Source organism: Macrobrachium rosenbergii, chromosome 44 (assembly GCF_040412425.1).
Source record: "Macrobrachium rosenbergii isolate ZJJX-2024 chromosome 44, ASM4041242v1, whole genome shotgun sequence".
Classification (NCBI taxonomy): domain Eukaryota; kingdom Metazoa; phylum Arthropoda; class Malacostraca; order Decapoda; family Palaemonidae; genus Macrobrachium; species Macrobrachium rosenbergii.
The window spans coordinates 9,684,299-9,710,051 of NC_089784.1; the positions used below are offsets into that span (position 1 = coordinate 9,684,299).

At 36.8% G+C, this 25,753-nt stretch overlaps 2 protein-coding genes and 1 long non-coding RNA gene across 4 annotated transcripts in view; 2 read left to right on the plus strand and 1 right to left on the minus strand.

The window, feature by feature from the left end:
- The window catches only part of LOC136829324 (ionotropic receptor 25a-like), a 47,058-nt gene extending 24,169 nt beyond the window's left edge, over nt 1–22,889 (plus strand). The window contains exons 9-18 of one of the 2 annotated variants that reach the window (XM_067087696.1): nt 1,529–1,726; nt 2,070–2,261; nt 3,190–3,289; nt 4,015–4,192; nt 4,490–4,673; nt 9,248–9,369; nt 15,447–15,594; nt 15,866–16,035; nt 16,698–16,819; nt 20,830–22,889. In XM_067087696.1, coding sequence (XP_066943797.1) covers nt 1,529–1,726; nt 2,070–2,261; nt 3,190–3,289; nt 4,015–4,192; nt 4,490–4,673; nt 9,248–9,369; nt 15,447–15,594; nt 15,866–16,035; nt 16,698–16,819; nt 20,830–21,005 — 1,590 coding nt within the window. In that variant the 3' untranslated portion in view covers nt 21,006–22,889. The remainder of the gene's footprint in view (nt 1–1,528; nt 1,727–2,069; nt 2,262–3,189; nt 3,290–4,014; nt 4,193–4,489; nt 4,674–9,247; nt 9,370–15,446; nt 15,595–15,865; nt 16,036–16,697; nt 16,820–20,829) is intronic. The other variant, XM_067087697.1, reaches the window with a different exon arrangement.
- LOC136829327 (uncharacterized) lies at nt 5,811–8,000 on the minus strand. Its single transcript, XR_010850355.1, has 4 exons — nt 7,861–8,000; nt 7,017–7,205; nt 6,623–6,745; nt 5,811–6,510 (listed from the first exon to the last, which is right to left on the minus strand). It is a non-coding gene; the product is annotated as an uncharacterized lncRNA (long non-coding RNA).
- A 464-nt stretch (nt 22,890–23,353) lies between the features above and the next one.
- The window catches only part of LOC136829326 (minor histocompatibility antigen H13), a 29,901-nt gene continuing 27,501 nt past the window's right edge, over nt 23,354–25,753 (plus strand). The window contains exon 1 of the mRNA XM_067087700.1: nt 23,354–23,541. The gene's annotated coding sequence lies outside the window, so the exon portion shown is untranslated. The remainder of the gene's footprint in view (nt 23,542–25,753) is intronic.

Below are 25,753 nucleotides of genomic sequence, written 5' to 3' on the forward strand. Positions count from 1 at the left end.
AAGACCTCTTTGGTAGTCACTCCTACCATGAGAAATGGTGTCTGTCAACTGCCCACTGGACGATAAAGGACGAATTCTTTAGAAACGAGAGAAGTGTTTGCTGGAATATTCATTAGCTCTGCCCAATTTATGGCCTCTGCGCCAGGAATACAGACTTTTGGTGAAAGCTTTTGTCATTTCTCTAGTTTGTCTCTGTTATTATTATTATTATTATTATTATTATTATTATTATTATTATTTGTTATTAAGATGGCAGTTTTAAACAAAATGGCAGCATTTTATTTTATATAGTAAACGCTCAATTCGTCTTATCAATTGCTCGCAACCATTCCAGCGCAAGAAAGGCAATTGATAAGACGAATGGAGCGTTTACTATACAAAATAAATGCTGTTGAAACTGCCATTTTGCTTAACAAAACCTGTATTAAAGAAGGTCTTTTTCCTAATATTATTATTATTATTATACTATTATTTAAAAAATAATCATAGTAGCATGAGTTTTGAAATGGAGAAAAAACTCCGCAGTTATGGATATGTACATGTATTTAAAGATAAATCTGTACTGATTGAAGAAGGGAATCGAACAGTTTCCCGAAAGTTTTCTGCAGAGGTTTATCTTTAAATATTTGTACATACATACATAACTGTGGAATTGTTTCTCCATTATTATTATTATTATTAATGTTGTTTTTGTTGTTTTTTGGTCATGAGCACCAAAGTGGACGGTCTCGTAGAAAAAGTTTTTATATATAAATTGATTGATTATAATCTGACGTTAAACTGCATAGTGTTAGAAGCTAACACAGGGTAAAGTAATGAGTTCTTTATCTCTGATTTATTATCAGAATACTATTACACTAATCTGGACCTGATGGTGGTTTTCACAAAGATACTTTGATGTAGATCAAAACTAGTGAGACAGTGTTCAGAATTTGGTAAATATCATCTTAAAGACTGACTCAGTTCTACAGCTCTTCTGAATATTGGCGTCCCCTTTGGAGGTTGATAAAGTATTTAAGAATGGTTTATTTATAATGTCAGATGAGGTCAAATAAGCATTGCTGTTTTTGTCAAGTAATCGAATGAAACCAAAGATGGATTTAAGCGGAAAAGACCAAGTTTTTTTTTTTTTTTTTTTTTTTTTCAAAATTTTTTTTCACTCAAGAATAAAGAATTTGTTCTGCTATTCTTTAAAGCGTACCTTGATACCTGATGGATTATTGCCATTTTATAGTTTTCGAGCGAAGCAGCTCCTTGTTTGCATGTTGTCTCTCGATATATTTACAGATCTATAAGTTAACAGAAGGTCGCAGCTTAGATAAACTAATATTCAGCAACTCTTGTGTGACACTGTTTACTCGTGTTGCTTCATAATGACAAAAGCAACATATTGAGGTTGGCAGCAAGCCTTTAAATTTAGGACATTTTCTATGTACATTGTTTTTCATAGATTCGTACAGCGTTATTTTTAACTTTACTAAAATTTCTAATGGTTCCCCCTGCCCCTTTCTCAATCTGTTTACAATAGGAAGTGAGTTCGTGGTCCAACGTGGAATGGAGTTCCGAAAAGAAGCAGGTGGTGCCGCAAATGGAGTTCTCTCTGACAGCAGTCAACAGCTCCAGCAAGACGGTAATCGGTAGCTGGAACACACTCTCCAAGTTGGATTTAAACCCCGATTATAAGAACTCGCCCATTCGAAGGTTTTTTAAGATAGGCGCTGTTCTGGTGAGTTTACTTGCGCTATGTTGATGTGCTTGAGTCAGAATAAGCGGCGTAAAGTGGTGCGTTTTTTTTTTATTAATATGGGCTGGGAAGAAGCTGTCTTGATACATGTTAAATAATTAATTATTTCGTTAATTAACCAATTCATTTATTTATTCATATTTCCTGGGGTGAATTTTCTTAATTTTAGCAAATATTCCTACAATTGCATTTACTTTCGCAGAGGTCACTTAACATAATATCTTTGCGAGAGAGTCTTTTAACTGTTACATTAAGCTGGCCTTGAGCCAGCACGAGCTTCTTCCCCCTGTACAGACAGCCCTGACAGCCCTCTGCCTTTCACCAGGCCCACCCGTGGCTCTACCAGAAGGAGGGTGGGAAGCCAGATGAATACGAAGGCTACTGCATGTCTCTGACGAAGCGTCTGGCCGACGGCATGGAGTTTGACTTCAAGTTCGTTCTCCCGGAGGATGGACAGTACGGCGCCAGGCAGAAGAATGGGTCATGGAATGGTCTTGTGGGAGATCTGGCCAAAGGGGTGAGTCTCTGCTAGTGGTCGGTAACCGTAAGAGTGTCAGGTAGTAGTAGTTGGTAACAATAAGTCTCTGGAAGTTGTTATGAAGTGTCAGGTACAGGTGACAATAGCGAGTCTGGTAGTGGAAGTGTGTCTGGTAGTGGCTGGTGGCCAAATGTCTCTGGTAATGGTTGACAGCAGCGAATCTGGTTATGGAATAGTCTGGTAGTGGTTGGTGACCATAAGTCTCTGGTACTGGTTGACAACAGCGAGTCTGGTAGTGGAAGAGTCTGTAGTAGTGGTTGGTGGCCATAAGTCTGTGGTTGACAACGACAAGTCTCTGGATGGTAGACGATGGTAGTGGAAGAGTTTGTTATGCCTGTGGTGGTGACTAAGTCTTTGTTGAGTCTCGTAGTAGTTGATGATTATAAGATTACCTGGTATTGGTTAATAACTATGAATATCTGGTAAGATACTGATAACTATAAGAATATTGTGTTTAACTAGGAAAATTTATCGTTTGTGTGAAAGTGATACAACAAAAGTTGCTTACATGTGATATAATTCTCTGTCTGTCTGTCTGTCTGTCTGTCTGTCTGTCTGTCTGTCTGTCTGTCTGTCTGTCTGTCTGTCTGTCTGTCTGTCTGTCTGTCTGTCTGTCTGTCTGTCTGTCTGTCTGTCTGTCTGTCTGTCTGTCATCTACACTTGTCTACACATTTCATCATGTTTATATAAAATAACAGTGAAAATGTGACTCCATCTTAGCACTGAGGATTAAATGTAACTGATGCTGAAAGTTATGTTTCTTCTCTCACTAAAAAATAACTTATTTATTTTTTGTATACCTGTCTCTTCTAACTGGAGAATTTTAGCAGAATCAGCTTTTTCATTTGTGCGTTTATGTGTAGATAACTTAGAAAACTAATCTTTTGCTTCACCTCCTTCCTTCCAGCTGACAGACATCATCGTGGCACCACTAACGATGACGTCAGAGAGGGAGGAAGTGATCGACTTCGTGGCGCCATACTTTGACCAATCAGGAATTTCAATAGGTGAGGATCCATGTTGTTATTGTCCATAGGCGTGTTGTCATACGGGGAAAGTCCAGAGGCAAGTACCTTATCAATATTAAATTGTATTGCTAGTGTAAACGTTTCCTTTTAACTCTAGCTGGTGACCTTGCCATCGCTTATATGAGTGTATGTATTTAAAATATGGTACACAAAGGGTAAAGATAACAAGCACATGTTCACACAGTATTTAAGGCCAGGAAGACCAAGAAAGTGCTGATAGATGACGGTGAGTTACTGGTAAGGGACAGCCTTATTGTAAAACAGATGAAAAATCAATGGAACAATTTGTGTAGGAATGTCTGGACACGCTGCTGATGTGCGTTCTGAGTAGTTAAATTGCACCACTGAGCTGATTAACAGCCCTGTCCAAGGATTAGACACTTTACGTGGCTAAGAACCAATTGGTTACCCAACGGGACAAACACTGTTTATACAGAAATAACCCGTTCCACTTTTCATTGACAGACCAGGAGTATGGAGCCAGAATGATGCGAGTCTGGTAACACCGACTCGTCCAACGAAGAAAATATAAATTACTGGAAGCGCCCTGTGTAATTTCACCAGACATAGGGTTCATCCACGATGCAGCAGTTTAAATTTGTGACAGTGATCATTGTCTCGTTTGTCCATTGAGCCACCCCTGCTAGGGAAGATTGCTCAGTTTTTAAAATAGTAATATAATTGTGTACTTTCTTTTATTGTAGTAATCCGAAAGAGCCAGCGAGAAGAAAGCCTGTTCAAATTCATGACGGTCCTGAAGGCTGAAGTGTGGGTGAGCATCGTGGCTGCCCTTGTCGTCACTGGGGTAATGATATGGCTTCTGGACAGGTATTCCCCATACTCGGCTCAGAACAATGCTGCCCTTTATCCTGCTAACTGCAGGTATGTAGTTTATCAGTGATATTTCATGTACACCACATTTTCAGGGTTACTGAATAGGCCCGTTAATGATGAAACATTATATAAAGCGGTGATTATCTTTTGAGCTTGGAATAAATTGCAATGAATTAGAACTCATCAGTGTCTATAATTGGTTTATAAGTTTAGAATTTTTATTTGTTGTTTTAGTACCCAGTCGTCATCCCAGTTAGTAGCATATGTTAAAAATTTTCTTGTAGACGCAGCATGCGAGATCAAATGAGCTAAGTTGTTATACTCAAGTTAACTTTCTTTCTTCAGGAAGTTCACCCTGAAAGAGAGCTTCTGGTTCGCCCTGACTTCCTTCACGCCCCAGGGAGGCGGTGAAGCACCAAAAGCCCTGAGTGGCAGGACGCTGGTCGCAGCTTACTGGCTATTCGTGGTTCTCATGTTGGCTACGTTCACCGCCAATCTCGCCGCTTTCTTGACTGTCGAACGTATGCAGGTCAGTGAGAAATGGGTTCTGTTGCATTTAAAAGGATGTATAAGTGGTTATCTTTCATTCAGGTTATCAGGCCTGAACCATTTCTTAGTCATTAGTTTTATGACAGTTAAGGAACAACGTTTGCATACATTTGGCGTCGTTCTAATTCAGATCTCGACCTGGCGTTAAAAAAAAATTAAATACACAGTACTGCAGTTTTTGATATGTCGAGGGAGGCATTTGTGCTTGGATGTCAATGCATTAGCTTGTATGTATGCATGCACGTTTGTGTAGTGAATCGCATATCTGTGGAGCGCGTTGCAGTTGGAACAGTCTTTGTGTTGAAAGAGACCTGGCGTAAAGATAATAACAGCTTGGTTTAATACAGAATCGATTTCCCAGTGGCTGGCAACAGCATGACAACACCTAATTTATATTCAAGTAGTGTTTTCTTCATTACTTTTAGAACAAATTACTCACTTCAGTATAGAAACTTCTTTCGGTCCAGTCTGTTTTCAACCCCAGGTTTTACGGTCCCAGTCTGTTTTCCCCCAAGGTTTTTAAAGTATTTTTGTGACTTAAGAGGCGGTGTGTCACTCCTTCCAGATTATTCCACACTATTGGTGCCTTCGTAATACTTTTAAACTAGATTATTTCATGCGTGGGCTGGGTTAGATTATAAAGTAAACTCAATTTGATCTTAACTATCCAACATTGTAAAATTACTGTCCCGTAATTTTGCAGTGGGCTGCAGATATTCACATCCAGTATTCCAATAGCTTTACTTAACGACCTTTCTCACACCAGAAAATATAAACAGGTGTTGGCAGCGCTTACTTATCTTATTCCTTCTTTACTAAAATTTTCCTACAGTTAATGAAACGGGATTTTGCAAGTGTTTTCAAACAGTAAAGCCTGCCATTTACAAGAGTTTTATATTGCCTTGCGAACATAATACATGATGTATGTTTATGGAGACAGTTAGCATTTTGTTCAATGTTCTCTCGCCAAGATTCAGACAACTCAACATTCCATCCTTAGAGTTCGAAGCAGCCCCCTGAATTTAGCATTTAAGAATTGGTTATACCGAAGTTAATATCTTGTACAGTACTCCAAATGAATTTGTGGTCAGGAGGAAAAATAAAAGAGGTTAACTTTAAACTAATCAGTTTATGAGAACATCTCTAATTAGATTACATACCTTGGGACAAAAAAAGTAAACATTTTAAAAAACTACCTTTCGTTAAAGAAAAAATTATTAAAACAAGTTCTTAAAAGCTCACCATCATTTTGTACTTTAAAGTTACATTATGCTCATTTTACACAATTAGAAACACCATAAAAATTAACTTTTAAAGGCATTAATGAATATAAGTACATAGTTTAAAATAAAGCATTAATATATTTGTTAATATAAAAATCTTCTGCCGTAGAGTTATTTACATTTCTTAAATATATTTAATATAAAAATCTAATGCCGAAGAATTTAAATTTTTTTCTTAAACTGCTTCTGTAAGAGAACAAAAAAGCTGTTCTTCACAGAGACAAGAAACCACCTAGATTTCCTTGTACCTTGACGTTGAATAAACAGCTAACTGGCAACTTAGCACAGTTTCCTTTGAGGCTCACGAATCCATGAATAATTCTGCGTTCCATTCTGCAAAGATCTGGAGTTTTCATTATCGGCGATGAAGCAGAGATAACACTGACGAAAATACCATTTGGGTTTTCCTTTCGTCGCGTAGTGCTTCTGCGCAGTGACGAGATCAATCCTACACAGCGTGAAAGAACAAGTGAATGTCGTGGTAACTTTCGCCTGTAGAAATTCACTTTGGGAGCCATAATAAATTACCCAGACCTATAAAACATAAGCTGGTTATTATATAAAAGCATTTTCTTGCTAATTCTATACAGAGATGAAGATAGATTTTCGGCAAATTTATGTTAATAAAGCCCAGCGCAAAGCTTACCTCGAATTAAGGTACGCACGAAGGTCCAGGTCCTCTCCACGAATCTCTCTGCTCTCGTATCCGGGTTCAATGAAGACTCGTAATGCTTCTACTCCGCATGGGGCGACGTCTTCCCATTTCATCCTTAATAGGAATTGGCAAGATTTTTAAGTTGTTTCCAAGCGACAGTCAGAATTCTATATCACAAATATGCAGTTTTGAATTCTATTTAGACTTCAGTTCAAAAGGCAGTTAAAATTTAGATACGCTAAAATTTAGATCGTTATTACCCTTTCAGTGTAATTATAGTACTTGAAAAACATTACGGGATGCATATCCAAGAATTCTCGATATCCCTCAAATCATAAAACTGGAAATAACTAAACTAAGCACAGAGAGAGAGAGCTACTCTTACCTTATCTGTACACGGTTGATAAGAGACCCAGTAAGCAACGTGCAGGAAATAGTAACCGATTAGACAAATCCAAATGGCCACATTTGCCCAGTACAGGTCAAGAGACGGCAGTTCCATAGCGAGACAAGAAAAACAAGGATCTTCACGAAAATGATTGGAGACCGAGGACTTCGGTAGACAGCAGACCGCCTGTTGATAAGAAAGTGAATGATGGTCGTTTGCTGGTTTAGAGTTTAAATGATTTTCGCCTATACGTACATACTTTTCATGGTGATTTTGACGGTGGTTTAGGAGAAGACTCTACGAAAAATGTAAGATTTTAGCAAGAGATTTATAACGAGGAATTCTCTCAAATTCAGGCACATTAAAAAACCAGATAGTTGCTAAAAGATGATTGTGGTTTAGGAGAATACTCTACGAAAACTGTAAGATTTTAGCAAGAGATTTAAAACGAGGAATTCTCTCAAATTCAGAACATTAAAAAACCAAATAGTTGCTAAAAGATGATTGTGGTTTAGGAGAAGACTCTACGAAATATGTAATATTTTAGCAAGAGATTTAAAACGAGGAATTCTCTCAAATTCAGGCACGTTAAAAAGCCAAATAGTTGCTAAAAGATGATCGTTCAGCAAAGATTTCAGACATTTTCAGACATTATGAGAATTGCTTATTCTAAACACGTGTTTAAAAGTCGAATTCACGTATTTCCCTCTTGCCAAGGTTATCTGCCAACATTGCAGGTCTCCAAAGACTTAACACTTACCACTTTATTATACGTTAATGATTACAGTATATGAGTGGGCTTTGGTATATCAAAATTGAAACGACAAAAACTATAATTTACCTTGAGCTTGTTCTGATGTGTAATTCACAGTTTTATAATAAACAATTTTGTAATTTAGAGGAAGTTACAAAATTTTCAAGTCTTCTGTACGTTAACACCCACAAACTGTAAGAGACGAGGTTCAGAAAATAACTGCGGATGTCACACAACTTCCATTCAAAGAAAGTTCATATTCCGGAAAGGGTCACTCGGAACTGAACCTTGTCAACTTGAAACTACCTTGTCTGTTCATCTTCATTCTCTTTATTAAGTGGAAACTACCACTCAGTCTTTACCCCAGTTCATTAGTGTATATGATATATATATGTGTGCGTGTATGTTTGTGTTTGTATGTTTGTTTGTGTGAATGTTATAGATTTAATATATATGTAATTTCAGAATGCTTGCGTGCTTGTGAACTGGCTGTCATTATTTAATTTTCGATTACCATATTTCACACTATTATATATATATATATATATATATATATATATATATATATATATATATATATATATATATATATATATATGTTTGTTTGTGTTTGTGTGTGTTCTGCACTTTCTATGCGTTTTAACTTGGTAACAAAGTATTGTATCATTTGGAGCTTTCAAGACTGATAAAGGCGTTTTGACAGAAATCATTAAAATGTGCGCGCATATTCTCACTACCACTACTACTAATTTTAATGATGATTTCCACGTAATTTTTACTTTAGCAAAAAATGAAAGACATATAGAATTCTTTATAGGATTGTTTTGTGGAACCAAGCTTTCTGTTCCAGTGCGCGTTTGAGAGCTGATAGTCAGCTCAGTGGCCTGGTTAAACTATTTTAATAATAATAATAATAATAATAGGTAGAAGCAAGAACGATTAAGAACTGACTGAAACGAAGAAAAGAAAACAGACAGAACAGAGAATGCGTGAATTCGAAGCGAGGTCATTTGTCATGGTGTGTGTGGATGAATGACTCGAGTTAAAAGGTAAACAGAATTAAGTTAAAAGGTCCGTATGCTAGTGAAAGGAAGGATACACGACAGCTTGAATGTTAGATGTCATGTGATTGATTTATTGGTGCGATAAGCTGTCGTTGACAAGGAAATGGCTACATATGATTATTAAATTTCATTAGAGTTTTATTCCTTCCCATGATAATATATGGTGAGGTAATAATGATCGAAGCATTTTTATCTTCTTTTTATCCACTGTATAGCATTTTGCTCCTTATGAAAAATATCTAGCGTTATGAAAGGAGGTAATAATGGTCGAAGCATTTTTATCTTTTTTTTTTCATTCCTAGTTACAGTATTCACATGGTGACTTTTTCCGCTGTATAGCATTTTGCTCCTTATGAAAAATATCTAGCGTTATGAAAGAAAAGAAAAGTCAATTGCTATATAACCTGCAGACGCCTGTGAGTTCCTTGCAAGAGTTGGCTGGTCAGAGCAAGATCAACTACACTGTCCTCCAGTCAACGTCTACGGAACAGTACTTCACGAATATGGCGGCGGCCGAAGAAGAACTCTATCGGTATTCTAGAGACACGCAGAATTGTGCCACTGTTTTTCAGAAAGCGTTGAAGTTGTTGCTTTATATCCACTCGTTTTTGTGGACACCGTATTGGGTTTGCCTTAGAACACTGTCTGGCAACCGTTTTGACCACCAGGTGCCAGTTAATGCAATTATTGGCAATGTATCTGTTGTTCATCGTCGTAGCTTTCCTGGTCATTTTTATCAGAAATTTTATGTCATCAGTTTCCAGGAATGAATGAATCATTCGGGTAAATTAGTTAAAAATGTTCATTATTTTCTTCCAGAACTTCTTGAATAACAGATACATTCCCCAATCCACGTAATTTGAGACTATCCCTTGAGTTTTGTGCCTTTAAAGCAGAAAAAAAACGGTAGAACGTAATCTGTTTGTACATTTGGATTTCAAAGCATTCTTATTTTCATTTGTTGTGTTTACAGGTTTCGTGAGTGATCTGATAAAGCTAAATAGTCAATAAAAGATTTGTGCATGGTGACCTATGCTATAAATTACCTAGATCCGTCGGTATAAATCATTTCCATTAAATTGTTTGCATGACCACAAAAGTAGAATTTAAACCATACTGTAATACTGTACTGCAGTACCGGAGCAGGGGAACGTAGTGAGAAATTGCCTTCTGTCTTAAACGTTATCAGTTTGTTTTGCCTTATTTGTCATTCTTTCATCAGACATTTTTATTTTCCCCAACACCTGTGGTGGAAATATTTCTTTAGTAGGATAAGAAATGCAGCAGAAGCAGGACAGTTATCATACCCCGATTTATTTTATTAGCAACGAATGTCTTGTTGGGAGGAAATTGAAAAGTTACGAGGTCAATATTAGCCATAAGAATGCAAATCTTTAGCTCATGGCATTTGTTACATATGTTTTCTCAAGATTATGCTTTCTCACTCATCAGGGAACTTAATTGACACCTAGTTTCGTCAACATGTTTCTCAACCTCCATATTTTTCCTGTTAAGAATTTGGCACATCTATAAGACCGTCAATGTTAGTTAAGTCATGACTGAAATATAGAATAATTTATACTCTGAATTATTCTTGTGTTGCAACTGAAAATAAGGATGTACATGACAGCACTTCCGTTACTGTTGTTATCATAAATTTCTTTAGGATTTTCCATTAGATGCTATCTAGGGTAATTCCAATACATTCTTCCTGATATATTCGTTTTTGTGTACATAGAATTCCAAAAAATTATTTGTGGTTTTATAGTTTCATCTTGACGGTAATAATGTTTATCCGTGGACACTAGTTATCAACGTCACATGCAAAAAATTATTTTTATACAGTAGCATCATATATATATTCCTAATCCAGATAAATTACTAGGACTAAACAGGTAAATGTTCTGGTTAGGGCAACAAAAGACCACCTGATACAAAGGAACTCAGTTCACGTAAGAACATCTAGACATTCCAGAGGATATCTCCCGTGACTTTGTGTGAAAGAAAGCACGTTTCTCTTCTTACTTTATTTGACACACTTCAGTGGATTAACTTTTGTTTTCATTTGTTGGCTCAGTTTTATTTACAGTGGCTAATTTGCTTTGCTCCATCAGGAGACTCATGTAGTCGTAGTGACTTTGTGTCATTTTGTTATTCTGGTTTATTTTTGTGTCATTTTGATACACGTATTTCTGTTTTTATTTTGTTACCAGTTTTTGAGCAGAACGAAATTGCTCAAGTTCGTTATTTGGTAACACTGATTTTTAATCATTTTTTGGGCTTCTTTTAGAGGAACTGAGTTGCGGAGTCTGTGATTTTTTTTCTAGTTCGGAATTTTTAAATATTTTTCACATTTGATTAGAGCTCAGTATATCATTTCGGTGACTTGATTTTTTTTAGCATTTAGAACTTTTTTCAGGTGAACTAAGTTGCAATAAGCTCGTCATATTGGTAACATTTCAGATTTTTAAACAATACTTTTTTCAATACAATTAAATAGCAATGAGTTTGAATGCTGAGCCCATGTGAAGGAATTTGTGGGCTGTTGGTATGGTCTCTGTTCTTTATAGTTTCCATCAATTATATTCCAGCATTATTGAAGCCTGACATTCCCCAAAGAAGTCATACTTGAAGAAAAAATCTTTTTAGTTGCCAAAATTACAAACAATATGGTACATTTCCAATTCTTTGGAGTGTAGATGAGGCATCTTCTAGTCGCGAAGTGTACTTGTTAAAATTAAACTTTATGCGTTACATTTCATTCTGTACTTTCAAGTAGTAAATATATAGCAATACATAAGTCAGCGAGTTGAGACAGATTTTTTTAGAAGCTAGACAAATCTAGGAATCAGACTCACATGTTCCGACCATATTTCATTGTCTTGGCCCCTTTTTAAAATTATTTCAACACGCAGTTGAGGACAGTTTCTGTGCTACAAAGAGTTAGTCGATCACTTTGCAAGTTTATTTAGTCACACACTTATGTCTATTTTGTGTTTTTGTTGAGTTGCCACCTTTTGACCAGTTAACAGGTTTTATTGGTTGTGTGTATGCGTTGTTAACAAGAAATTTGCTTTTGTTCATCTAGAATAGGATATGAAATGTTTCAGTGGGTAACCATTTGTTAAATAGATGCACTGGTGGTAGATGTCTAGAGGGCTGCACCAGAATCAGCTTGATGTCTGTTTACTCCCTCCTTTTACCTGAAAGATTGTACGTATTTGGTAACTTTTGTTTATGTGCTCCTTATACCCTTACATATTGTACATAATTGGTAATATATGCTCTTTCACTCCTTTTACTCACGAACAGTACTTAGTTTAATCGTTAATGTATTCTTTCTTCCTACCCAAACATATGGTTTATGCTTAGTCATATCTGTGTATTCGGTCTTTCTACCCTTGCAAATTATATATATTTAGCAACTGCCTTACATATGACTCTTTTTCCCTGAAGTGACACTTGCTCATTTCTGCAGTCGTCTCTCTTACTCGTGAATGGTGTATATTGATGAATTTCTGAAGGTTATCCGACAACACCAACTGCACACTAACTTTTTACGAAAACTGGAACACTTGAGAGGAACTCATTAAAGCTGAAGACAGTTTTCGAAAGAGTATCATGGACCCCTGAACAGTGTGGCGAAAACAGAGCCCACTCCGGTTACAGTAGGATTGGTTAGGTCACTGAGAAAGCATTCCCCCTTTCCTGCAGTCTCCTGTCCAGTCACTGGAGGCCTTAGCTCGACAAGCCAAGATAAACTTCACAACCACCAACAACACGTCTGTTTACGAATACTTCAACAACATGGCGACGGCGGAAGAGGAGCTCTTCAGGTAGTGGCGGCATTTGGAGTTGCCCAGTGCGGTTATTAATTTGCAAGCTTTGATCCGGCACTTGTTTGTGGCGTCATTTTCTGGAAACATAAGTATTATGTAGATTACATAGCAATGAGAAAAGGAAACCTAGCCTCTCTTCAAGCAAGATATCTAGACAAAAAAAAGGCAAATTATTACCCGCTTTGGCAACTCCAAGAAGGACTGCCCGCCAAATTTTGTTACATAGGTGTTGTCTCTGCAACTGATGTACTGTCTAAGAAGTCTTGGATACGGTTTTCACCCGATGGAAGGGCTTTCCATCCAGTTTCACAACTTTCATTGGTCTTGTCGCTCTACATTTCATTCTAGTTCACAGTGTCGAGTCCGCTCATAATGTATCATACACCAATGTTGACATCCTACACAGTGAATATGTTGCATTTTATCAGTCTTTCACGAAAACAGAAATATGTTCCGAGGAATTTTTCAGAAATGGCCAAGGAGAAGTCTTCCAGATATAATAATATATTTTCCTCAGAATTATATATATTTTTTAAACGCTATAGGAGACAAATTTTACATTTTCAAGGGCCTCTTGACTAAGGATGGACTCTCTTTGGATGTGAGTACTTAGTGTTCTCTGTGGTCAAGATCATGCAGTGTTACTGTTACAGTTGTTCAGACAATTTTCCTTCAGCTTTTTGTTCTTGTTTTTTCTTTCTTTTGTTCAAAGTCTGACCAAAGACACGTCTGGACTGCTTGATTTTCCAAAGACGAGTATTCCATGAATCTTTTTTGCTTGTTATTTTATCACCAGTGATCTAAAGAAATCTCCGCTAAATAATTTTGTAAATGCTTCTGCTTGACTATGGTTATTGCTTTAAATAATCGAAGTATTTATTCCCTAGTTCTGAAGTGCCTTTTATGAATGTTAAACTGAAAGAATATTTAGATTTTTTGAGGTCATTGTAAGTACAGTACATATATACATATGTACTCTTCTCGTGTTAAGCTTCAGTAGGATGATTTAGAGACCAGGTTCTTTCATTACCATAACACAAGCTTTTCTTTATCAGGTACCGATGCAATAAGACGATAACAGCTACACTATATATATATATATATATATATATATATATATATATATATATATATATATATATATATATATATATATATATATATATATATATATATATATATATATATATATATACATACCCAAGTGTGGTTCTTATCTCCTTAGTGCACTGGTACCTGCTGAAGAAGTCTTCATGCCTTCGAAAGCTTGCACTATGGAAGTTAAAAAATCTGGAATCTAAACCATTCCGTCATATTGAAACCTAACACGAGTAGCATGAATGTGCTTATACATATGTGTATATATATATATATTTATATATAAATTGTAACTTAACCATTTCAACTTTAAAATTTGCTCTCTATCAGATATTGTGGTTTACAATGACCAAAACTCGCGGTAAGTTTCTGTATATATATTTTATTATGAATCAAAGGAGTGCACCTAAGGTGAGTTACCTTAGATTCACTGAAAGGTATTTCTAACTAATCTTTAAAGCATAACTTCTGTAGTTGAGATGTTCAAGCAATTGCACTAAGGTATGCGTGTTAGCCAGCACCGTTCATTGTTGCACTTCACACTGAGCATATTGAAAACATAAAAGAAAAAAACTTATTTGGATGGTTTCCAGCTTGACAGAAATATTTGACACTTAACAAAAGGAAGTGTACCACGTGAGCAAAGTGTAATGGAATATGACTTTTTTTCTCGAATACAACATTTTGCTGCTGCTTTCCAGATTATGTTCGTGCATACTAGGCCGAAGCTGAAAATAGTAAATTGGTTTAGACACTGCAAAAGATTTTATAAGATCACCATGCTGGCTTTGTTACGGTGGTTGCAAATTTCTTTTTGTAACTCGCAAGGTTGGTCACATCATCATCTTAATAATATAAACAGTTTACTGGCGAACCGCTGCCAGCTGTTGGCTATGATATTCATCCACACTGGAATGTTATCTGCACAGTACTTGAGGTATTGATGCATGCAATATATACGTAGTTTAATACACTAAATTAAATGGATATGATTTAGTTTGTAACATTTCTCTCTATTCGAATATGTAACTTATCTAATGTCAAATTATACAACATTAATGTGCTTACTCAGCTAGTTGGATCTTTTAGTTACAGCTACAATTTGAATTGTAACAATAGATTTAGAATGGCCATCTCTCTTCCTCTCATACTGCATAGTGACCGGTGATCCAGAGTGTCAAGTCAAATGCAGTAATTCTTTCATTCCCCCCCAACTGTTGGAATGTAATAACATGTTCAGTTTACCCTGGGACTTGTAGTCTGCGTCTCCTCCACCGCGTGTATAAGATTAAACAATAACACTAACTACGTGATAATAGTGCAGGCTCATTAATAGCACTTTCCTGTGTAAGGAACGTTCTTTTACAACCTCATTCCCCTCCAATAAAAGTGAACTAAAGGAGATTATTGTATAATAGTTTGCAGTGATATGCTGAAGCTTTCCTATATGAAGATTACTCACATTCTTATCGATGAGTAGCTTATTTTCTATGTATAACGTTAGGGAGAAGTTTGAAGCGTCTTTTCCATGTATTCATCTAAATTCATTTTCTAAATGAATTTCTTTAGGAACTAAGTTGCTGTGACAGTTTGAGTCACAACGTATCCAAGAGAATGTTGTTTTATATTTTAACCTCAAAATTCCCTAATTAATCGACTGTTTTTAATCTAGGGTTTGGAAAGAGCTGACACTGAACAGCACCAGCGACCAGAGTAAGTACAGAGTGTGGGATTATCCTATCAAGGAGCAGTACACTCACATCCTGAAGGTCATAGACGAGACAGGACCTGTGGCCACGGCCGAGGACGGGTTCAAGAAGGTAATGTTCTTAATAGCTGCGAGGTTTTCCTCCCGTTACAACTTAAAAAAACCTTTTCACTCTCAATGTCCCTTTCAGCACTGAATGACCTCTTAGGTTCCAGCGCGTGGCCTTTGGCCTAAATTCTATATTCTAATTACAATATGTAAAATTAACTGTGGTATTGACAACACTTGATTGTAATTTTCTGTGGATCAGAGTATGAACCTAGATGCAAGATTTATGTATGTGCCCTTTAGGCTTTGCTGATTAGCCTTACTTATTTTGAAAGGTCCTGGACAATGAGAAGGGTCAGTTCGCCTTCATCCACGATGCTTCAGAGATCCGCTATAAAGTCTATCACAGTTGCCTGCTGACGGAAGTTGGAGAGGCCTTTGCTGAACAGCCTTACGCCATTGCAGTGCAACAAGGAAGCCATTTGCAAGATGAAATCAGCAGGGCGTAAGTATGCCGCTAGATAAATATTTGCGGGCTTTAAAATGTGTCACAGTTCTGATCTTCCTCTGCATTCAAAATAATTTTCCCATTTTATACCATCTGTCATGTAGTATTCGATGTGGTGTTAAATCTAACAGTCTTGTTAGGTTCAGTGCCACACAGTTTTCAAGAATTTTCTTTCCAGTTGTGTCCAAATCATGGAATGTTCAAATCACTGGAACTTAAGATGTTCAGACCGGGTACAATTTTTCCGATTGGTCTCATACGAGTCAGTATTTTTTCCGTTATTACCTCCTAAATAAGTTATTCAGAACAAATCACGAAATTGTCCATCCAGTGAGTGCTAGAGACACCTGAGAAGTGCTCATTAAAAACAACAACCTGGACTGGGGATTAGTCTGAGAAAATATATAACTGCAATTAACTATCTTAATGTGCAGTTAAAATTGATTTCTGCATTGCGTATTTGTATTTATTACATTACGTCATCTCAAAGACATTGCTCAACATAATGATTTTCATTGCTTCTCTTCATCTGTTCCTTAACCTGACTTCGGCTCATCTTTCCCACCTCCCTCAGCTGGGCGACTGGCTCTCTTCTATCTCATTAGAATCATGTTAAATGAGTAACCTCATCAATAATATATTGTTTCTCTTTCCAAAAGAATCCTGGAGCTTCAGAAAGAGCGCTACTTCGAGGTGCTGTCGGCTGAGTTCTGGAATGCTTCCGCCCGCAGTGCTTGCCCCAACGAAAATGACTCAGAGGGCATCACTCTTCAGAGTCTGGGTGAGTAACCTCGTTGAATCTCAAAGCTCTTTTACTTAGTCTGTAATTCAGCTCTGTTTATTTTCATTTATATTGTTTAGCAGCATGCGCGCCTGAAGTTGAATCTCGCGAAGTACAGTACTTGTAATATGATTTATTCCAACTCATTTTCCATCATAAACTGCATTAGTATAATTTCTTCAAGTACTAGTTTCACTTACTTGAAATGTTGCCATGTGTAACTTGGTGCAATATCGTTTCGTGGATTTTTAAGACCAAGGTTAAATATTATCCTCACATCTTACTTTAAAAAGATCACATTTGTCTCTTGTTCTTGACGATTGACAGCCAGAGTCCATATTGATTGTTTCCAATTGTGCTTGTCTTTAGGCACACTTTTGTCTGTATCATAAGCTGTAAGCTGCCTGTTATTAAATTAGAGGAATGATTTGATACATAAATAGGACAGAAAACCTAAAAGATGCTCAACACCATTTTGAAAATTGAAGTTTTTTTTCTGGTAGCTCTTGTGACCTGAAGAGTGTAGTGTCACGTAGCCTGTATAAAGGTAACCGTAAAGTTAAGGGCGTGTGCAAAGTCAAGCTTTGTGCGTGTTCCCAAGGCTTTTAAAGGGCTAAAATAATTGCAGGCATCGCAAAGCAATGCTCATATCTTTTTACATTGCAGGACTCAATTTACAATTGTCCCCTTCCAGCTTTATTACGGTAACCTGTAGAATCAACATTATCTGGTATAACAGTGTTTTTAAAACTGTAAATTTTTATTGTGTGATACTGACCTCTCACCATCATAAAAAATATCTACTTTTAAGTTTGAGCTTATTTTCCACAGCACTTTTATCAGCATAATTTTTATTTATCCGTCGAAATCATTTCCAAGGTGAATTTGTTTTATTTTCCTAATCGTTAATAGCAGTTTTGGAAGATATGGTATTTATTTTAAACTGTATTTTTTAGACCAAGGCAACGCAAATAGCTAGATGTTTTTAATTTCATTGTACGTATACAGTACTATATAGTTCTGCTCAATTCCTGATTTATAAAGGTAGATGCTTTTTTCCCAGTAATTACATGAGAGTATGAGTCGCTATGGCAAAGATGACAGTAGAATATAGTGAGGCGCCATTTCAGTTGAACTTTGTAAGGGAGTGAATTATGATCGTCAGTGAATCTAGAATTACATCTGCTTGTTACTTGCAGGTGGCGTGTTCATAGTGTCCATCACTGGCTTAGCCCTTGGTTTGCTGGCTCTTGGAGTAGAGATGTTACTGAGTAAATGCCAAAGAGCAAAAAGGTTTTTTTTCATTTTTTTTTCTTCGACAGTTTTCTGCATCGATTTTTTCTTTTTTTTTTTTTCTTGAGAATAATATATGAAAAAAAGGACGTGCTCTCATTGACCTGCTGGAAACTATCATTGCACTTATTTCTACGAAGTAGTTAAGTCATTATCACCCACATTGTATGCTGCGTGATTTATACTGAGACACGGGTTTTGATCCTGCAGAAGTTTCTGTGAATGATTTTGTAGTAATTTGACACTTTGATCAGAATTTTGTAATCTCTACTGAGGACAATAGGGGTTAAACAAGAATTTGAAACTGATAACGGACATTGGTAGGAAGTTTTGGCTTATAATCTGCATGTTTCTTTTAATTCTTTTCATTCCTTTTGAGTGACGTTTTCTTTTTTATTTCAAGGTAAAAGTAAAAATCAGTTTTGGACTTTAACCACCTTTTTCATTTCCGTGAATTCAACCTCAATTTTCCTTTTTCCCCTAAAAATATTTGCAGTACTTGTCATCCCCTCATATATAGTGTATGGGGAGTCTGTGTTTTGTTGATTACAGAGTAAAGAAATGGGTTTCATGAACCTACCTGCCTGTAGTTAAAATACTTTTGTTATGCTCTTGGGAACTGTAGCCAGTGTACTTGCATGATGGCAATGCAATACTTCGCTGTGCTCTTCTTGTCCTCAAATTGATCACGTCTTGTTTTTTCACTTGTGACCACTTTCAGACTTGTTCTGTTTACATTTTCCTGAATATTATAAATTAGCAACAGTTGCTCTTTTCCAATTCAGTGACTTGAAAAAGATTCTTCCCTCAAATTTGCACCACCCTGTCCTTTCGACGTGGGTCGTTATTATTTCCAGGAATTCAGGTCTATAATATTATTTTAGCCTGGTCCGTGCAAAATTATAACAAAAAAGTAGTCAACGTGCTGATGAATATTCAGTCGGAATTCTTGAAGTTACATAGAAATTGTTAACATTTCAACGATTTCATGGATAGATGTATGGTAGTGCTGGATATTGAATAAGGACTATGTTCCTGAACGTACCTGGAAAGGCCTCAAGTAGGAAGCCAGAAAACAGTTGGAATTAGGTACAAGTTAAGAAAGGGAAGTGTTGCTTAATACTTTTTTGAATGAAACAGCTGGATAAGAATGGAAGCTGTATGTCACATACACATACCTAAAGAGAGTCGACGAGATAATGGTGTAATTTAGAGGATTGATGTGGTAGAGTTGACTTTTGGAGAGCAGTTACAATTTATTATGATGAAGGCATTTCTTGTGTGAGAATGTATAGATTAGAGAGTAACTGGTTTTGTTTAGAATTTTTCTGACTAGTGGGTGTTAAGTCTTCATGGATGTTAAATATTTCAAAGACTGAGTGACGTGAAGGAAAATGGATTTGTAAATGGAGTGCAGTGTGATTTAGTGTTACAGAAGACACAGTGTTAGCTGGTGACAGTAAAGAGAAGCTGTAGACAGTTTTGAGACTGGAAAAGTGTTTGCAATGGAAGAAATTTATTTGTGAATGTTATCAAAAATTAGACTATGGGGGAAAATGAGACCTGGATGATTGAAAATTCATACTGCACTGGTATGGATAGAGGAAGCATGGAAGATGTTGACCCGTATTGGTATTTTCCTTCAAATGTAAGTCGTGATATAAGGATGAGAGAAGAGGCAAACTGCAGAATCTATAAAACAAGCAGGTTAACAGATTTATGGAAAAGGTTTGGAAAAGAAAAAGAATGTCTGTTCAGGCAAATGTTGGGATGTATGAAAGAATTATTTGTCCAGTTCTGTATTTGAGGGGAATGGGGATATTCAAAATGAATGGAAGAAAAAAGGTGAAAGCTGTTGATATGCATTTTTAGTGCAGTACACGTGGAGCGAGAAGGGCAGAAAGGTTGAGAAATGGGAAAGTACAGTAAAGGTGGGGTGAAAATGTTAAGATGAAGACGGGTTCAGTGTTTTTTATGTGATTTGGCAAAAGTGCTCGTTGTATATTCAGCCCTTTTAGAAGAAAGGTGAGATGACCGATAAAGTGTTGATGCCCTTAACTTCTGGGACTGAGCAACTGAATAACGCCATGATTGCATGGCTGGCAAAAGTGCTGCTGGTGAGTCCTTCTGTGATGGTGAATGTAGCAGTTGACGTTTTCTGAACAGATGGTTTAACTTTGACTGAGCAACTGATAAGATGCAAGTGGCAGTGAGTATTGTCTCGTCTATATATATCCTTGTATATATGAAACGGTTTATTTGTGAATATATATATACATACACATGTATGTATATATATAAAATAACTGTATGATATCCATAGTTGTATGCTGAATTGTTCTGAGAGTCTTATTGTATTTTTCATACCAGGTATTATGACAAAATATGTCTCTCTTCTTGACCCCTTGAAACGACCAATAAGGTCTAATATTTTAAGGAAACAACAGGAACGATGGCCTTTCCCTCTCATAAATAACAATAAGAACTTAAAACCTTAAAAAGCAGTAAAAGTTAAAGGTCAGATGTTTTAGGCCTTTTGGTCATTAAGAGGATTTTTTTCGCCTCAGAATAATTTATTTTTGGACCTTGTATATTCAAATTATACGAAAACCACTCCCATCCAAATAAAGACTTCACAAACTCATAAACGCATGTCATGGAATAACGCCCATCAAGAAGAGAGCCTCTCATTTTCTTTTCTCTCCCCATCACAATAGGCGGAGTCTTCATAGCGACATTGATCGGCCTGGCACTGGCAATGATAGCGCTGGCCATTGAAGTACTGTATTACAAGCGAGGTCAGCCCAAGGTCAACAGCGGCAACCCCAAACTATCCCTGAAAATGAGCGGGGAAAAGCGAGGCGTGATCGATGTCGTTCCTGTGTATCATTAAGGAATGAGTCTAAGAAGTTTTCGACTGGTTTGCTCCGATGCATTCAGCTCGGCCTACGCGATGCTATCCCTCCTCGAGCTACTCTTTAAATTATATCCCATTTGAAAGAAGTGGGCAAGACAGCATGCGAGAATGTATGCAAACGGTATTATATAAACAGAGTGCGAGAATGTGTGTAGATATCGCAGTGTTCACCCGCGATCTCCAAACTCGCAATGAAACTTGACACTCGTGCGAGAAATAACGAACTTGGTGGTATGTGTTCGATTCGATATTTAAGTTTAACTCGCACGCTGAAACCGTGCACATGGTGCAGTTTCTCGTGCGAGATCCCGCCAAAGCAGTAAATCGAACGAGATATAGCATCGCGTACGCCCAGCTTTACGACAGAGAACCTTGCTCTTTTTAGTTCGATTCCAGTCACTATATTTTATTCTCTGTTGCTTACTTTTCCTCTTTTCGTTTCATCTCCTTTTGTGTTCACTTCCTCTGGAAATTACTCTATAAATTTGATGTTTTGCAGATCACGAACTAATGGCCCATACTGTATAAAGCGGAAGTGGGCAGTACCATATTATTTCGTAGGAATGATAAAAATAAAGAGAATTACCGTTGATGAAGTAAATTGTTCAAGTTAATTAGACAACCCTCAACGGACCACAGCATTCACTTGGTGAATAACATATATTTATCTTTCATAACTAGGTGATAACGATAGATCTTAATTTCGTTAGACGTTGTATATAGTCTATGTTATTAAATTTTTCTCAATGTCCGAGCACGCGCACATACATCCATATACATATATATAATATATCTTGGTGTACATCAGGAAAGAACACATTATCAAGGCATTTCAATGTCAGAAGAATTGTTTATGCAATGGATGTATACCTTAACATTAAGTGTTGGTCTCAATGGCCACATTAGCTTAAAATGTCACAATAGTCACTGCTGTGATATATCCACACTGTCTGCAAAGCATAGTTAGTGTAGCTATGATAAATGAAGTACAAGCAATGTCCTAGTTATGAAGATCAATCGTCACAACATGTCATACATAATTACCACGTGACATACCTCTTTTTCATCATGCTGTTTCTCCAATGATGCTGGCCATTGTGAACTTCCCTGCTGTCCTATGCCTCGTCCTCTCCTTGTTCCCCCTGTAGGGGAGTAGTGCCGTCAGTGCGCACCACACGGTGCACTGGAGGCATTACTAAAGGTCCTTCGCAGCGTCCCTTTGGTCCCTAGCTACAACCCTTTTCATCCCTTTTACTTTACCTCCGTTCATACTCTCTTTCTTCTATCTTACTTTTCACCCCCGCCTACCAATTGTTTCATAGTGCAACTGCGAGGTTTTCCTCCTGTTACACCTTAAAAACCTTCGTTATTCTCAATTTCTTCTCAGAGCCCTTGACCAGAATTTTATGTTTCCTCTCTATATACTTTTCCATCTTTACGTTCACCTTCGTAATTTCACAATTCACATTTGATAACAGTTAATTATGTGGTTGTAAGGTTATTGGTAATATATCTGCCTCCACCGAACTTCTCATTCGAGTCAGTTATCTAATTGTTAGGCCTACTTAATCCGAGCCCATCAGGTGACAGCGTCTCGGTGTCTCAAATACCATGTCTCGTCTCATTTTAAAGGTGGCCAGTTACCTTCTAAACGTATAATGCACTGTCATTGATTCATATATCTAGAGAAATGTGTAAATTCAAACAAAAATTGTCCCTCAGAGTAACTACTGTATATTCTGCTCCCCCCCCCCCCAAAAAAAAAAAATTCCTTAGGCTTCTGAATGTGACTGTAACCTTTTGGTGTATATATATGTATTGTTTAAAAAGGATATGTATTTGGTAAAGAACACATCAAAACAAGTGTGATGTTATTTCAGACCCTGAGAAATGAAGCATGAAAGGAGTTTGACTATCCTGATAACAAAGATAGTCCTTTTGTAAACATTCTTTAAGTTAGGTTGGCTTATATTTTCAGTCTTGTGAATTATATAACATTTTTTTAAGAGTTCAGATATGTTTTGTGTGGATGTGTGTCTCATACACACACACTTGCAAAAGTCGTTTAGTCTTCAAACAAAGGAAAAAAAATTGTACCTCAAAAGAACATACATTTTATGAGGGTAAGTCTTGTCTATATCATTTCATTCCATTTGTAACTGTAACGTTTCATTTCGAACCGCTAATCACTAAACTTAATGCATCTTGTCTAACTTTTGTGTTGGCTTTCAGACCTCATTACGACTAACTGCTGCTTGTATCATACGACTAAGGTTTGTTACTCGTTACAACTTTCAGTACCTCTTGGCATAATGTAAGATAGGGTGCTCAGTCCTCCTCCCCTTTTGTATAAGGACTTGTGGCGGAGGAAGTATAATTAAGAGATCACCTTACTGTGCATTATATTTGGAATTGATATTCCTGTGACATGATGTGAATTGACGGTGTTTTGAACATTAGCACACATTTACTTGCTCTCTGCCTTTCCCTACTGAGGGAGTCGAAAGGAAAGGTAGGACAGTCCAAACAAGTTTGCCTTACTATGTACAGAAGATAGTTATCGCGCTTTTACAGAGCAAACAGAGAATTGCTTAGATTATCGAACCACGAGTTACAAGTTATCTAGTGTAAACGTTATGTCCACATTACAGTACAGCGTTCCCCCTATGGGGGTAGTGCCATCAGTGCATTATTTAAGGTTCTTTGCAGCGTCCCTTAGGCCCCTAGCTACAACCCCTTTTATGCCCTTTACTGTACCCCCGTTCATATTCTTCCTTCCATCTTACTTTTCACCCTCTTCTATCAACTGTTCCATTGTGCAACTGCGAGGTTTTCCTCCTGTTATAACTTTAAAATCTTTTTACTCTTAATTTCCCTTGCAGTGCTGAATGACTTCTTAGGTCCAAGCGCTTGGCTTTTGGTCTAAATTTTATATTCCATTCCAATCTCTGATACATTCCACGTATTATACTACCGCAAGCTGTTCTGAAGAACGGTTGTATACATACCAGCTGAAGCATCCGTATACTGAAGGCTTTGTTCGGCCCACCTAGAACTGGAAACTGGAGTTTCCCAATGTAAAAGGAATTTCTGTTGATTTTTTAAATTTTTTGCTGACCGAGATTCGTTTGAGGTAAACGCGAAATAAATGTATCTTTACTCCATGTACAGTATATATATATATATATATATATATATATATATATATATATATATATATATATATATATATATATATATATATATATATATATATATATAAAATATATGTATATATATATATATGAATAAGCTTATATCTTTTCTCACTGCAGTTCCAATTGTAATGGCATATTGCACGGAATGACCCGAGTACAGTAAAATGATTATAAAATCCGCATGGAATGTTTACAACAAAATTAAAAACCGAGTGAAAATCTAGATTAAGAGGAGACGGCGCAGTCTGTCTTCCAAGAGCCAAAAATCCGAATCGGAAATTCTTAACGTCCTCCTTGCTGTTCCCTTGTTTTCACTTGCTGTGTCTTTTCCAGCATTCGGTTCGTGATCTTGGTAAGAGTGAGGGGGCTAAACAAGTCGAGGATATAGGCAAGCTTAAACTAATCTAAAGTGTTGACAAATTGCCAGTTTCAGTTAGTTATTAAGAGTAGTTTTTGTTAGTGATGTTGCGTCTTGTGGCTGAAGCATTTTCCCTGTAGCTCTGTTTAAATGTTCATTGTTTTTAATGAATGGAATTTGATAAAACTTAGCCAGGCACTGAGAACTTTGAGGTCATTCAGCGTTGAATGGGAAATTAGAGTAAAGTTGGTTTTAAAGGTGTACCAAGAGTTCTTGACGGCTCTACCCCTCCAACAGTAGGACATTGGCGTTAAAGGTTGTACAGTACCAGTGTCTGGCCCCTCGCCACCTGGTTAGTAACTGTGGATAACTAGATAAGGATTTAGGTTCTCAGTTTCAGATAGTTTATTTTGGCAATTTCAAACCTACAGTCCTGTCCCAAAATGCAGGTGCCCAGCCTTTTTTCCCCTGTAGCCTCTTTTGGGCTATCAACAGAGGATGATATTGTAGAATAACCGACTTTAGTATGAAGTGTGTGTCGAGAATTTCTCGACCACAACTCTGGTTTCTGGCTCTTGCCCGCTGTTCTGGGCCTAATACAGTGTCTAAAAAAACAAGACCGACTCCGAACCAGCACTGCAGGTGGTGACTACACAAAACACGAGTAAATTTTGCTAAATTTTTCGACAAAAATATACTACGATACAAAAAACATACCCAGGCTATTGAAATTTACGTTAGTCTAAAAAAAAAAATTACAAGCAAATTTACAAGAACTTTACGTTAATACAAGCTATAGCTGGGTTCACAAAAAAAACCTGTGACCAAGAGGTCACGAGAGAAGTAATCCTGACAGGCCAAGATACCGACAAGCCCAAAATCCCATTACATATAGGCTAATACTGTATGTATATTATATACATACATATATATATATGTATATATAATATTGATGCTTATGTTTGTGTGGTTTGTGTGTGTGTAACAAACGTTTGTTTAGTTAAGATGGTAATTGTTAAAAGACAACAGGCATTAATTAAGGGTATGTTAACAACACGTCTGTGTTCGAAAAGTTTAAGACCAAAGGGCTTATTTTTGTATACCCGTATAGCCCACCCTTACATTTATTTAAACTTCCTTTAACCATAATTATGTATATTTAAAGTTAA